Source organism: Melospiza georgiana, chromosome Z, assembly GCF_028018845.1.
Source record: "Melospiza georgiana isolate bMelGeo1 chromosome Z, bMelGeo1.pri, whole genome shotgun sequence".
NCBI lineage: Eukaryota > Metazoa > Chordata > Aves > Passeriformes > Passerellidae > Melospiza > Melospiza georgiana.
Genome location: NC_080465.1, coordinates 46682870 through 46698768, shown reverse-complemented (window position 1 = coordinate 46698768; position 15899 = coordinate 46682870). Strand labels below are relative to the sequence as shown.

At 37.1% G+C, this 15899-nt stretch overlaps 1 protein-coding gene across 2 annotated transcripts in view; it reads left to right on the top strand.

The window, feature by feature from the left end:
• IPO11 (importin 11) overlaps window positions 1–15179 on the top strand; it is an 85071-nt gene extending 69892 nt beyond the window's left edge. For both annotated transcript variants that reach the window (XM_058043397.1, XM_058043396.1), the window contains exons 30-32: window positions 5726–5821; window positions 9172–9256; window positions 14867–15179. In XM_058043397.1, coding sequence (XP_057899380.1) covers window positions 5726–5821; window positions 9172–9256; window positions 14867–15031 — 346 coding nt within the window. In that variant the 3' untranslated portion in view covers window positions 15032–15179. The remainder of the gene's footprint in view (window positions 1–5725; window positions 5822–9171; window positions 9257–14866) is intronic.
• Window positions 15180–15899: the final 720 nt, after the last annotated feature.

Below are 15899 nucleotides of genomic sequence, written 5' to 3'. Positions count from 1 at the left end.
CTCTGTGGTGTTGATTTAAATTGTGTAGAAGCATATTGCTGTTCCAGGCTCCAGCCCAGAGCCTGTTGCATTGTCCAGCTGAGCCAGAGCTGCCCTCAGCATTCTTGTTCTCTCTCCTCTCTTTCCTGCTGCTGAACTCTGGGCTGTGCAGATCCCACTCATCCTGTTTGTCCATCTGCAGTTCTTTTCCAGCAGGGAAAAAAAAAATCTATTTTCTACTATCAGGACATATAGAAATCTTGACTGCACTGAGTGGGTGTGAAAGTGCAAGTATGACTTCATTATTGTTTGTTATTAGTGTAATGAAATAATATTGTATTTGTGTGTAATTTATTGTATCATAGATCAAATACTTCTAGGGAATACACAATTCAGCTTCTTGGACAAAAGCTTAAACTGTTTAGTATTGCTTGAGTAGAAACTGTTTTTTAAAATGATTTTCTAACTTAAGATCAGATGTTAAATATAATGGGCAAATGCTTTTAGGAAGGGAAAACACTGGCTGTAATTTATGCACCTTTCTCCAGAGGCTAATCCACTGCAGTCTCTTTCTCTTCAACTCATTTTTGTTACCTTCTGTGTCTCCTACATAATTTGTTGTGATAAATATTAATTTTGTTTTCACTTAGTAACAACTGCATAATCAATGATTGCACGTAGTAGGTTCTGCAGTTTTATGTGCTATATTTTTAAATTTTTAATTTTATGTGAACGCCTTCAGAAATAGTGGACTTCAAATGCAGTAGAAACTATGCTTTCTCTTGCTAGAATGCTGCTATGCCTTTTTTACAGAGGAGTTTTGCTAATTCACAAAGGTTAAAAACTGAATAAACCTAATTCTCAATTCTCAAATCTGGCAGAGAGCAGCTCTGTTATTTTAGGCTCTGATTTCCACAGCTGCTCTTTACAGAAAGGCATGAGAGCTTCTCTCTGTAGGTGCATCTTTTTGCACTGACAAGCTGCTGTGGGAGTTGTTTGCCAGGTATGCCTCTCACCATCTGTAGTGGGGGAACATGAAAGGAAACTGGTGTCACAGCTGTTTGCGCAGCAGAGAGTTAGAGCCATTGAAAGCCATCCTTTGGAGTGGAGATATCCTCGAATTACCAGCTTGCTGACACAGGGATTAGACTGACAAGGCACTGAGAGATTTATTATGCAGTTGTGAGGGAAAGGCCTTTCTTTAGCAGCCAGTATCTTTTGTATTTAAATGTTCACTTGAGGAAGCCAACTCTTTAATGTACACATGTGGTTCATATGTCAATTAAAATCACTAGGGAATAATTAGAAGCCTTAGTGAAATCTGCCCTCATGAAGCAAAGTGGTGCTTCATGAAGATCAGGTTTATGGTCAGTCATAGGACTCCCCTGGCAATACTGTCTTAGCTGCTACTTCACTGCTTTAGGAGCTCCCTAGAACTGTGCAGCTCCTAAAGGTGTGTGTGTGTGTAATAATCATTTACGTCACTTACAATATGTGCAGAGTAACCTCTGCTTGTCCCACTCCACCTCTTTCCTTGGCTAATGAGATAAGAAAAAAGAATTAAACTTGCTCAATATGTAAACTAGTAAAGATATGAAATCAAACTCTTCTTGGTGTTTGCATCATCCTGGTGACTGTAGAAAAGCAGAAAATATTTTGTTTTATCTCTGAAAAAGTCTTTTTTCTCATACAGATTTTTTTCTCATTCTCTGAGGGATATGCAAAGTAGATATGGGATCCATTTTATTTAAGCACCACTAAAAATATGTCAGGACATGTTTTAACATGATGACAAACTTTTGTCTCCAGTAGTTTGCTATGTAAGTGAAGTAAAAATTAGGAATTTTCACATAAATCCTCAGGATAATAAATTGTACATAGAGCCGTGTGCATTAGAAATTAAAACAGAATGAAAAAAACAAACAAAGTATGTTTTTTATTTTCAGAATAGATGGGGTCTGTTCTGTCCTTTGCAAAGCCTTTATTCTTTTATTTAAAAACTTATGCAAACTTCTATTTTGAAGTTTTGAGATTATTCTTGTGGAAGCTGCCTTGAATGCTAAATTTTGTTTTCTGTTGGTAAGGTGAATTTTATTAACAGGCAGCATAAAATATCTGTTCTGTAATAAAAAAAAGTAGTGCTTATATCTTTGAAACTGGATTATGAAGTGTTTTAGTCCCAATTGTGGGCCTTTTACTTTTGCTGCATACCAAAACATTTTTTGTGCCAATAATTTAGGAAGACTGGGTAGATATAAAACCAGTTGTAGCCTGATGGTTTTGTTTGTTGCATTGCTAATCTGGATTGTATGCAATTCAATGGGGGAACTGTTTAAATGGTGTCTTCCTCCAGGTTTAAGATTTTCGTATGAAACATATTAACTGCTCTGTTCTGAAAATTCATCTAAATGCAGCATTTGTCTTCTTTGTATCCACTCATGAATTTTCTAATTATTTCTTTAAATAAGTAGGCTAATTTTAGTCTCTTTGAAAAGGTATTACTTTGAGTGACATGGCATGCTTTCTTATCTATGAAAATAAGGCCTGATGCGTTTTATCATTTTATATTGCCACTGAACTTTGAGGTTTCTTTTTTTAAAGCGTGAGTCTGTGGTATCTTTATTTTTCACCAGCATGTGTCTTGTGTTCTAGGAATAGTCACAGTGTTTAATGGCTCCATACTTGGTAAATATTCCAGTGGGTCTTTGGTAGAAAGAAACTGTATGTCCCATTTAAAGAGGAGAAAAAAGCAAAGAAAAGGAATTATATTTACTGAAAGCTGCAAGCAAATTACATTTTGAAAGGTGCTCTACATTCTTTTTTTTCCTTAAAAAAAACCCAAAAGCACTCTCATGAATCTTCCACTAAAGAAGTGAAGTACTATTTCTCATTTATGTCATAAAATAGGAATATTCTTTCCAAGAAATCAGTGATTTCCTTATGAGCTTTTGTGGTAACTATCAAGAGCAATATTTTTGCTGCTCTGTGCTGATGAGACCACAGCTGGAGTGCTGCATCCTGGTCTGGGCCCTTAATGTAAGGAGGACCTGATACTCCAGGAGCAAGTCCAGGGACCGCGAGGTTGATGAGAGGAGTGGAACGCTCTCCTGTGAGGACAGGCTGGGAAAGTTGTGGTGGTTCAGCCTGGAGAAGAGAATGTTGTGTGGAGACCTGACTTCAAACTTCCAGTCTCTGAAAGGGCCTGCAAGGAAGCCAGAGAGGGACTGTTCATCAGAAATGGTAGTGATAGGACAAGGGGGAATGACTTAAAAGTGGGAGTAGGTTTTGATTAGATTTTACGGAGAAATTCCTTACTGTGAGGGTAATGAAGCACTGAGTTGCCCAGAGAAGCTGTGGATGCTCCCTCCCTGGAAGTGTTTAAGGCCAGGTTGGATGGGGCTTTGAGCAGCCTGGTCCATTGGAAGGTGACCTGCCTATGGCAGCAAGAGTCAGAACTAGGTGACCTCACTTTCAACCCAATCCATTCTGGGATTCGTGCAACGTGGAAGGAAGAAATAATACAGATATTGGACAGCATCCTGTATTATTAATAGAATAGTGTGTATGAACAGGGCAGAGTTTACTTCTCCAGGGCTCAGAGTGTTCACATTTTTCTCCATTGAATGCTTCCTATCTACTATTGATTTGAATCTGAGGGCAGCTTGTTGGGAAATACTAACCTTACTCATGTTGGAAAATATTAACTGTTTTAGATATATTCTTAGAGATGTGTTTCAAAAACAAGGATGAGGCAAAAGAGTCTTAATGGAAGTGTGCTAGGCCGGACCCTTGACATGGTGAAGAAACCTGCTCTGTCTCAGAGGGCTCATTGTGCAGGTGACTGAGGCACTCTTGACTTTCTCAGCTGTGCTGTGAGGTCAGTAGGTTGTTTGCTTGCTGTGTGCAGAACCTAACAGATTCAGTCTCACAACATGTAACATTTTGCTGTTCTGAATGTGATGGGGAAGCCTTTTGGCAAAGAACTAAATGTCTTTTAAAATACATAACTGGCAATCAGGCAGTAGAAATCATGTCAGTTTTCATTTTGTGGAATTCAAGAGTTTCAAGACTGATATGCAAAATACACTTCAGATTCTGGCATACAAGAGTAGCTGAATTTTAAAAAGGGAACAAAAACTAATCCCTTTGAAAGAAAGGATCATGAATGAGATTACAGTTTTATCAAAACAAACATAAAAGAAATACTTTCTATGCTTAGTATTCTAATGTGGTAAGCATTTTTTCTAAGGTATCTATTGTTATTTAGCTCTTTGTCATAGGTATAAAATGTTGTTGTGTGTCCGATAAGAAATTTTTCAAAAGCAGTTGCTGTTGTGTAAGGGGCTACAGTTCATCCATGTCTTCAGTTTTCACCCCAAATAAGAAAAGGAAATGAAAGAATATTAGGGAATAGATTTGTCTGTGTTAAAACAATTATCAACTACAAAGTACAATATATGTTCATGTTCGATGCCTATAAATAAATGCAATGTGTCTGCTTCTGCCTGCCTCTGCCTCTTAGGGAGCAGCATCAGCAGCATCTTTTTGGAGAATTAAGCCTGAAATTCCAAACAGGGAGCAATAAGGTGCATCAGTCAGTGGCAGTCCCAGGAAAAGGGTTGTAGTTTATGATCACCAGTTCGGTCCTTTCTCTTTCTTTGCTGCGTGTAGCTGGAGGTATTCCTGAGATGAACATCTTTTCCCTTGCAGTTTGTCGTCATGGTGCAAGGTTTTTACTTGCAGTTTGTCATCATGCTTTTGCAGTTCATGGAGTAGGAGTCTGAGAACCCATGTTCTACAACAGCATGTCTCTGGCGTTAGATCCACAGTAGCAGGAAATGGAGCAGAAGCAGCAGCTGGCTGCTCTCCATTAACGAGGAGCTGGTGTCCCCTACTATGTGTGTCAACGGGAGATCTTGTTGCTATGCCCTTACCCTACTAGCACATCCTTTCTCAAGGCAGGGGCAAATGTAAATGTGTTCAGTGTCATTTTGGGCGTTGTGGACCTGTCTAGTCAAGCCCTCAGGTCATGCTGAGTAAAGGTACTCGTGTCTTTTAACTCCCAAGTGATATCTACCAGCCTTTTGCATTAGTCTTAAATAGCTTTATGTGTCAAATGGCAGAAGCTGTCTGTGTTTAAACAGATAAATCCTGTTGCCTTTTCTCTGTACAGTCAGGAAAGTGACTTTCTTGCAGAACTGGTTGCAGGGTTTTTCCACCCACTCTGGGGAGCTGACTCCCCAGTCAGCTGGAAAGTGAAGAAATACAGGTAAGTAGGGGAGTGTACCTTCTTTACAAGCAGCCATTGCTCAAGGGGTTGTGTAGGTTTATGCGTTGAAGAGTGATGGTAGAAAAGTTCTAAATGTTTTGGGAGTAGAAGCCACTACTTTCTTCCCTGTTGGCAGGAGCATGCCCTTCCCACTCAGTTTCTTGACTCCTAATGTCAAGGATATTGCTAATGTGTATTTTCTTCTGTTCATTTGCAATTACTTTTAGGTTTTCAGTGGCACACTATGTTCTATTATATTTAAAAATAATGTTTTTTGTATATTTTGAAGCCTTTTTGTAATTAAACAATATACTGAATTAGCTGCTTGATAACATGCTCAGCTAAGCAGTAAACAAGGAAAATACCTCTCAGTAAATGTACTCCAAAATTGAGCAAATTTCCTGTGCAGTTCCTTTAGCTAAGTCACTTTCCTGTTCTTTTCCAATGTTATCCAAAGTAAATTTTGTTCTTTTACAGTGTTATCCAAGATAAATTTTGTGGTATCATCAACATTTCAGTGGAAGGACTGAATGATGTTATGACTGAAGATCCTGAAACAGGAACATACAAAGAGTAAGCGGAAAATCTAATTTAAACAGGGTTTAACAGTAGCAGTACTGTTTTATATAAAATATTTTCATTTGAAAATTCTGTAGGCAGTTAAGACATGCTTGTTAGAGATCTATTTTGTCAAGAGCGAGTGTTTTAGGAAGACACGGAGCTTTTGGTCTTAAAAGAAAATATTTGCAATGGGGAAAGAGGTCTTAAAATGATAGTATAATTTTATATTGTTCATTAAGTTATCTACTCAATGATGTTTTAAAACATTCATATGCTTAGATTTGCTTTTTGCTTACTTGACTTTTGCATCTAAAATTTCAATATAACAATCTTGTGTATTGATAGGGACCACCCTTGCTTAGAGGTAGTTCAGAGTTTATTTGAATGGGACATGAACTTCATGTGAGTTTACCTAGTGTACAATATTTCACAGCCTGGAGAACTTAGAAGCATATCCCACAAGAAGAGTTCTTCATTTGTTCCATGTAACACATGTAACTGCTACAGAATATATCTCAAAAGTTTCCCAAGCTAGGAGTTGGAGCTTGCTTGTGGCAGGAATGTGGATGATGGAGGTGTCCTTGGTGGTGTTCTGCCACCCAGCGCCACACTCATTCATCTTCTGATGGTTCCCTGGTTACTGGTTGGAGCCCATCAAAGCTGGGGGGGAAAAAGCCAACCTAATGACCAGTAAGATATTTTTTGGGCAGACATCTTAATGTCATTTTTATCTCTGTAATGATTACTTACTTTTAGAATGGAGAGTTGTAATAACAGAATTTACTGATGCTCTGATGCAAAGAATCAAGCATTTTCTTTCAGATCATTACATGGTGATTGAACAGACTCTATCTGAGCTAATTAATTTACTGCTTAAGGGGATGTTCACTGCCACTGAAACTAGGTGGCACAGAACAGCCAGAATGCAATCTATTTAGTTCTTCTCCACTTAAAACTGGTGGTATGCACACAACTGTGTGTTCAGAGCAGTCCACACTCACACTGAGCCTGAAGTATGCCTAAGAATTTCTTGCCAAAGTACTTCCGCCAAACTCTTAGTAAAGAAGATGTAAGTCCAAAGTCTGGGAATATGCACAATGTCTGGCACTGTGTTTTGTTTACTATTAGAGAAAACCTTTCAGAGCCCTTCTATTTCTAAACATGTTGCTTTGCTGGTACTTGTTGAAAATAGTTCTCAACTTTATCCTAGTTCATTTCAAATTTTAAACCTGAAGGCTTGTAGAATTTGTCACTACTTTTCCAAAGTCTGGGCATTGTTTTTACTTCATAAAATATAGTCACACTGAACCAAGGACATATTTATGTTGGCAGTTTCTGAAAGAGCTGTTTGAAAGATTTTGACTTTTGCATAATATATCTTGACATCATTTAGAAGTAAAGTGAGAGCAGTCATCTGAAATCATGTGCACTGTTGTGGCTCTCCAAACTAAAGAAGAATGGCTTAAGCCCGATCTGGTTCAGAAAAAAGATAATGTGATGTCCACTGATTATCATACTAGCTAAATATTGTAGTGCAGGAAATAAAATTATGTGCATGTTTCACAAGGGGAGATCAAAGCTGAAATGCTATAGAACTGAAGGTAGAAGAGTGGGGTAAACATGTACAGGGAAGACTGTAAAGGTTAAACGATGTCAATGGCTTAAGTGACTTAATCTCTTCAAATGAATACATTTAAACTGGAATTTTAAAGAAAGTGCTGTAGTTAGAGCAGTGAGATTTTGGAACCAGTAAAAGGCTTGTGAGTTTTTAGATTTATATTGGATTTTAATCAGGTTATGGAAATGTTTACACTGTCTTAGCTGGGTTTCATAGAGTTCATATTTCACGTTGTTGGGATAATTATGAGAGAAATTTACAAAGCTCAAATTTTCTGGAATGGGGAGCATTCCCTTGCTCTAGACTTGTTTACCAACACTCAGATTTTTCCTAATTGTATCACCATCTCTTCTTCTATTCTCTCCTCTCCTTGTGTTTGGGATTCTGTGGTACCTAAAATTAATGAAGATCTGAAAAAGTTAATGCAGTCTTGTATGTTGACATTGACAGTTTTTTCTCCTTTTCCTTTAATAAACTGAGATGCAAGCAGCCCTTTGTAAGCAGAGGAGATATGCAATTTGATATACTATTTTGAAATAACTAATCCCTTTATTAAAAATGGCTTCTGTGTTAGTATTTGACCCTGCTTGTCATGCCGTTTAGCAAGTGTTTCATACAGCTCTAAGTACATGTTAATAGAACTAAATATGTAAACAGAATAAGTCTGAACATTTTCATAAAAAGTCATATAAAAACACCTAAGATCACAACCTTTTTTCATGTTAGTAGCATTAAAATGGGTTTTTCATCTTAGTTGATGGAGTATTTCACATGCTATTGGAATGCAGTAATTAAAAATGCGCAGTAATGCAGGACTGAAAATGAACAATAATCTGCATCTGTCTTGGTGCTTTGTAATATGTGAATTATGTGTCCTTTGTGTCTTAAATCATACCTGATACATGGTGGCAAGTTGTCATCAGCTGATTGTTTTTTAAACAGTTTTGGGTTTTAAGGCAGAAATTATAGGAAAAGATTTGATAAAATGGTGGAATATTTGTCTAATGTTTCAGCATAGAGCATATAAAGTTAATGAAAGGCATGCTTTCTATTGGATAGCTGTCATTAATGTCTTTATTAAGTCCATTCAAATAATTTCAGCAGGCAGGAAAATCTCTGGATTTTAAATTGAATTTTTTTCATATTTTCTGGTTTTATACTTCAAAAATAAAAGTTAAAATATGGCTGTTAATTTTACATATGAGTACCTGCCACTTGAGGCACGTAAAAAATGAGTTTAAAAACTTTGTTCAGTGTCTTGGAGATTTTACTGTAGAATAACACTGTCCTTACTAGTTTTCAGGTCCTTTTGACAAAGACCTCACAGAAAAACATGGATACCACGAGACATCTTTGCAATCTTTGTATATGTTTAGCCACTATGACTTTGTATAGAGTGCTTGTACGGCATTTTCTTGAAAAGGAGTGGAAATTTTTTGTAAAGAACAGTAGGTTTTCTGTATTTTTTTAAAGCCATGTAGTCTGTTTTTTATGTGCCCAAATGCATTTAAACCCACAACTTAAGCTAAAACGTGAAGGATAACTGAGATTGTTATATGGGTGGAGGTGACAGACAACATGCATTCCAGGCTTCCTTAGATTCACTGTTCTCAGGAAAAAATTACTTGTGATCAGATTGCCTGACTTTCAGCAAACTCCTCTATCTTTCCTGTGTTTTTAAAAGTATTTTAAAATAATTTTTAATGATAATGTATATTAAAACTCTTCTTGTTCCCATTTTTAGCTGCATGTTAATGTTTCATTTTGAAGAGCCCAGAGCTACAGAAGTTGAGGAACCTCCCACAGAACAAGACAAAAGGAAAAAAATTGTAAGTTTTAGATCTGTTATTCAGTCATAGACCTGATTATGTGCTGCACTTCTGTCACACTAAATTCTTTTTAGGTTTGGTTGATCTGTTGTTCTTGGAAAATTCATGCTTTGAATCAAAAAAAAAAGGAAGTTTACTGCCAAACCTTGCAACCACAACACTTAGGCTTCTGCTTGCCTTTTGCATCTTCATAACTGTTATCAAAATAAACATCATCTGTCCACAAAATCTGGGTATTGCAATACTAACACAATATAGAAGGAATTTACTGAAAAAAGAAGAGAGCTAAACTTTATTGAAATGTCATGGCAGGCCAAATTTCTTATATGTAAAAGAATTAATGTGCCTGCATAGATTTTTTTTCTAATGTGAAGAACACTTACAAAGAAGCCAGTGTATACTTGTGTAACTTCTTTTACATATAAAAGCAATGTAATATATGTCTTTTTTAAAAAAATGTAAACCTTTCCATATTCTTCTGCTATTAGAAATGCCTTAAGAGAAATTCCTAGTGTCTTGCAATTTCATATTTAAACAAAATGCAGAAATGCAATTTTCAGTGGTCCTTAAAACTGTACTACACAGTTCTATAATTGTTATTCTTAAAAGCATCTCTAGACTCTGTTAAATTTCCTTCTTGCTTATGAGCTTAAATTCTAGCTGTTTGTTGCACAGTGATATTTATTCTTTGTGGTTTTGTATAATCTCTCTCTATATATATGTGTATATTGTTATTGTTATGAATAGGGATTGATATATCTATAGATCAACAGGGAGAAGAAAGACATGTTTTGTTTGTTAATCAGATGTAAAAAGCAAAAGTTAATTTTCATTACTTTTGAGTGTACTCAGACTACATTGCTGTCTGGCTAAAGTTTTAATAACGTTGTGTCAGATGTTAAGTTTTCTGTTGCAGGTTAACTTCAATAGTTTGGATATGTGTTGAGGAATTTAGACTTGTTAGATTTGTGATGGATTACCTTTAGTGTGAATATGTCAGGCAAAATGAAAAGCAGGGCACATTGAATTATGCTGTATCATTAAATTACAAAACATACCAATATGCTGCTGATGTACACAGTTACAGTGAGGGGACTGTTCTGGGGTGACATGCAGTATGACATCAGTTGTCATTTGAATGACAAATGTGCTTGGATAAGGAGGAGCTTCACCAAACTAAAAGCCACACATCAGAGGTCTTGATTTACTTCCCTTGTGTCTATCTTCCCTTACATATGTCTTCCTTTGCATGTCACTTTCCTTTTTTCCCTAAGGAATTGCTTGAGCTTTTTTCCTCGTCTTCTCTTTAATGTTAAGCTTAAACACATTTTCAGCCTTTGTTTTCTTGTAAAGTTTACAGAGAATAAATTATCATACATGAACGTCAAAGCTTCATTTTCATTTTGGATCTCATAGTCTAAATTTAACTATTTCCATGGTTGCTGTTTTCTAGATTCCTAAGCATTATTCTTTGTTTTTCTTCTTTCAAGCCTTCTTTGTAAGAATAGCTGCCAATTTTAGTCTTCTCATTCTTATATTTAGTTAATTTTTCCTGATATATTTCTCACTTAAGCCTTCTACATTGTCATTTTTTCAGCTAACTTTAGTATACACTGTATTCTTACTCTTTTTAATGTAATTTCTTGCAGCTGTGAAAGCAAGTGAACTGCAGTTGTTATGAATGTTTGCTATAAATTCATTCTGAATCCCAGCTGAAATAATGAGATATATAGCATTGAAGATGGTGCAGAAATTGAGACACAACACTTGGCTATTTACTTCAAAATTGTACGGGTCCTTTGGGCTGGTCACTTATAGCAGAAGTGTCAGATAATAATCAGAATTGTTAATCATGGCTTCAAAAGCAACAGCTAGCATTTGATTTTAGAAACAGGATTAAAAACAAAACATTACCTGGGCCCATTCCTACCTCTGTGTGATGGAAGTTTTTTCCTCTCTGTAGTGCACACACTCACATGAAACTTAGAAAACTATAATAGCTGGTACCACGGGTAAAGTAAAAGAGGGAATAAATATAAAATGTGATAAGAAAATCAAGAACAACCTAAAGGGAATCAGCAAAACCTCTGAACTGTTTGTCTGCTTCAAGCCCATGTTTACAGCCAGTGCGGTGGAAGATTGGTTTCTGCAGTCCAGCCAGTGCCAAGATCAATTTGTAAAGTAACAAGATTAAAAAAATAGTCAAATCCATGTTTCCACTTAGCATCATAAGGCACATTTCAATAATCAATTACTTGCCAAATTTTTGTTTCCTGTCTGTAGCTGTTTTGACTGAGCTGTTGGAATTTACTAGTGGCTTTTTTAACTGGAAAATAGATTTGTTTTGTCTTATCAGAGTCAGTCGCATTTCAATAACTCAGCTATGGCCACACACCTAGGAACTCAGCATACATACTTAGTATATAGTCCTTCGCCAACTATGCTTACTATTCTTCCAAACTTATGATTTTGTTTGCTTAATCAGTGAAGACTGCAGCTGTCTGTCGAATATTGTTGACAAACTCATTATATCAAACTATTTCATTTGTTTTGTTAGTTCTGAATACTAGTTACAAAAAAGTAGAGGAAAAGAAAATCAACTTCTTGTTGCAGGAAACTCTTTTATTTACTTGAAATACTTTTGATATGACTATCTGAATGAAAACAAGTTAGTGTATTAACTCCTTAATTAAGTCTGAAGACTCTTAAGTCGCATTTGACTTACAGATGGTAGCAGCAAGCATTAGTCATACTACAGAAGTCTTTACTGGCTTCAAGTGCTACTGCTTTGAGCAGTGAGGCAGCCAAGGAGCAATGAGATGTGTGAGAGCAACAAATCTGCAGACACTGAGGTCAGGGAGAAAGGAAAGGCAGGAGGTGCTCCAGGCACCGGAGCTGAGGCTCCCCTGCAGCCCCTGGTGCAGACCATGGTGAGGCAGCTGTGGCCCTGCAGCCATGGAGGTCCCTGGGGTTACAGAGATCCATGTGCAGCCCAAGTTGGAGCAGGTGGATGCCTGAAGGAGTCTGACCCTATGGGAAGCCCACACTGGAGTGTGGCCATATGGAGAGAGGAGCCCACACTGGAACCGCCTGTTCCTGAAGGACTGCACCATATGGAAAAAAAGGGATCGGCGCTGGAAGAATTAGTGAAGGACTGCAGCCCATGGAACTTCTTGTGGGAGAAGTTCATGGAGTACTGTCTCCTGTGGGTAGGACCCCATGATAGAGCAGGGTGAGAGTGTGAAGAGGAAGAAGCAGCACAGAAAACATGTGATAAAATGACTGCAATCCCCATTCCCTTGTCCCTCAAGCTGTTCCAGAGAAGGTAGAGGATTTAGGATTAAATTTGAGCCCAGGAAGAAGGAAGGTGTTTTAAGATGGTTTCATTTCTCATTACCCTATCCTGATCTGGTTGACAGTAAAATAACTTGTCGGGGTCAAATCTGTTTTGCTCATGTGAGAAACTGGTGAGTGATCTTTCCTGATCTTACCTCAGCCCATAAGCTTTTCATTATATTTTCTCTCCTGTCCCAGTTGTGGAGAATATGATTGAGTGGTTTTGGTCAGGGTCACAAGGATGAGAACACTTGTATTTACCTGTTTTTCTGTGCAGTCTTTCCTAGAGTAATTTTATACATGACTGTTCAGAGCTATGAACTTAGAGAAACTATGTATAAATGCATTATATGTCCCAAATTACAGTTTTAGGTGAACAAATGCAAATCATTCAGAAACTGGCAGATTCTTTGCCTGGCAAGGCAGGAAAAATATGATACTAACTTTGGCAAATATTGATTAGATTAGTTGTGATTTAGAAATTTTGTTAGAAAAGTCTATTATATTCTACAGCTTCAAATTACATTTACTGAAAAAAAATCCTCCTACAGAGTACCAAGTAAGTACTGCACTTACTTCCCCTTTCTAAATAGTGTTATGGTAATCATAGGTAATAAAATTATCAAGTCTTACCTTGAAACAGCAAAATAGTTTATATAGTTTGCCTTCCAGCATAAGCAGTAGTATTGTTTGGGTTTGACACTAAGATGAACAGATCACAGGTCTACATTAGTTGCTGTTAATTTCAACATCCTACTTCTTTGATACAGCAAGCACCTGTGGGATCTCAGCACCTCAGGACTGAGGTGCAGAGACCGAGACCACCCTTGGGGGGCTCGGGAGTCCTGGAATGTTGCCAGAAGTGTCTGGTGGCAGGACTTTGATCCTACACAGGAGATGACACCTGTATGAGGACTGGGAGGATTTCACTGGGGTGAATGGTGAAGGGATAAGTTAATTAAAGTGTAAAACACAGGGTTTAGGATTTCTGTACAGGGGGGTCTAAAGAAGTAAGATGGAGGAATTGGGGTGTGTCCTGTCCTTCTTCTTCTTCTTCTTGGCCTCCATCTTCTGTGGTGATGGTGGCACTTTGGGATTGGTCTTTACTAGAAGTGCACCGGTTAAAAAGAGTAGAAGGTTTTGGAGAAAAATCATAAATATTGTACACGTAACTTCGGGTATAAAGATAAGTGACCGCCCCAGGGGCTGCGGGAGTGTGCCCATGGCTGACTTGCTGTGCAGACCTCTGTCGGGCTGAAAGAAAATCTTTTAGATAAACAATTAATAAACACTGAGACCGAAACAAGATCAGAAGTCTCTCCTCGTCCTTTGAAGCGTGGGCTGCCCAAGGCCACTCTGGGCCTTTCCAGGTCTTTGAAACAGCCGAGAAACCGAGCAAGTGGCATCCCTGAGAATCTCCGGACATAAATCAGCCAGCAGGAGAAACAGAAAACCAAAAAGCCTAAATCAACTATAAATCAACCTAAGTCAACAAAGAGAAACACTTGAAAATCTACAAGCACCAGGTGTCCCCATCTCCCATCCCCTCCTTCCCAGCCTGGTGGACTGAGGGACAAATGCGGCATAACTGTCAGTGCCCTGAGCCTGCCCATGTGTCTGCTGACTAAAATTAGCAGTACATCCTCTGTCAATGTAGCTTCTTCTTTTACCTATTTTTGCTATTAAAAGGCAACTAACGTGGGAAAATAGTAACAAATATCCTGTCTTTCCCTTCCCCAAAAGAAAATTGTATAATCCAGCTAGATTTTTGAGGTCTACAGGTATCAGTACTGAAGTGTGGCTATTCTTTATACATGTGGACAGTTTATTTTGTTTGTTATATTATCTAAACAAGTTTGACTTTTTCAGTGTTTTGTTTTCTTACTAATAAAATAAAACTGACCATAGTGCATGCCATCATTATAAAGTCCTTGATAAGATCTGATCTGATTTTTAGGAGTTACAGGAACCTCATTCATCAGCAACTAATAAAGTAGCTTTGAAATTATTTTATCTTGTAAAAGCATTAAACCTTAGAGCAAAGTGTAAGACTCATGATTTGACACTGTTTCAAATAGTTTAAAACTGATATCTGCCTTGATAATAATTAATTTGATCTTTGTTTTGCACTAGTGTTTCCTCTTGTTTCTCAAGTAAATATGAAGAAAATAAAAGTAGATTTCTTTCTTGAGCTGGGGTTATAATCAAAATGTGTAAGTCATATAGTAATATTTTTGCATTGTTATCTATTTTTATTTTACATATTTTCCACAGCTTGCGCTGAGGGACCCAGTACACGCTGTGTCACTGCAGCAGTTCGTCTATGAGAAGTTAAAGGCACAGCAGGAATTACTGGGAGAACAAGGTTTTCACGCCCTTATGGAAACCGTGGATACAGAAATAGTTGCCCAACTACAAGAATTTTTACAAGGCTTCTAAATAAGCAGAAAAAAGATTTTCTATGTCAAATTTATATTTCAAAAATATGAAAGAACTCTAGCCTTGGGTCTTGTATGGATGAGTCTAATGAAAGGAGAAAATAACTTGATACAAAAGAATAAAAAAAGTTGCTGCTGTTGCTCCTAAACTATGCTATTTTGATTTTTTTTTTTAATGACAGAATGTTAATTAAGGCTTCTATCATTAATCTAACATTTCTGTGATTCCTAACATGGTATATGCTGCCCTAGGTAGTACCATTTTTGGTACCCTTTACCATGCTATTGGTTCACAAAGGTATGTCATAAAGTCAGCAGTCTGAAGGAACTTACTAATGTATATTGAAGGGAAGCGTCTGTTAATTCAGCACTATAATTCAGTCTCAGGAGCTGCTTCCTTTAATACTGTAGATCTGTAACTTTATCCCTTTCTATTGCTTTTTTAGACTGTATGTTCAACCTTACGAACAGAAGGATTTAGAAAGATGTAAGACTGTAAACAGAAATACTCCTTCATGAGAGAAAAATAATTCCCATTTGAGTTGATTGTCTCAGAGAAAAAAACTTTATAACACTTAAATTGTGTTCAAATTGTTAGAGAAATCAGTATATATTTCTGTCTGAAGATGTGAGTTTTCATTTTTATCACCAAGTTTTCTTTTTTTCTGTTACCAAGAAATTAATTTCTTGAGTTACTTCTATTTCACTTTTAGCTGTCATAACACAAAGAAATTCACCAGAGGTAGATGAGCAATTAATTCTAGTTAATTTGTGGCCGTACCTGGACTACTTAAGATTACCATGTACAGTATCTCAATTCTTTCTGTTTTTTCAGCAAAGACATGTCATGAGGATACTTCAGAATTGTT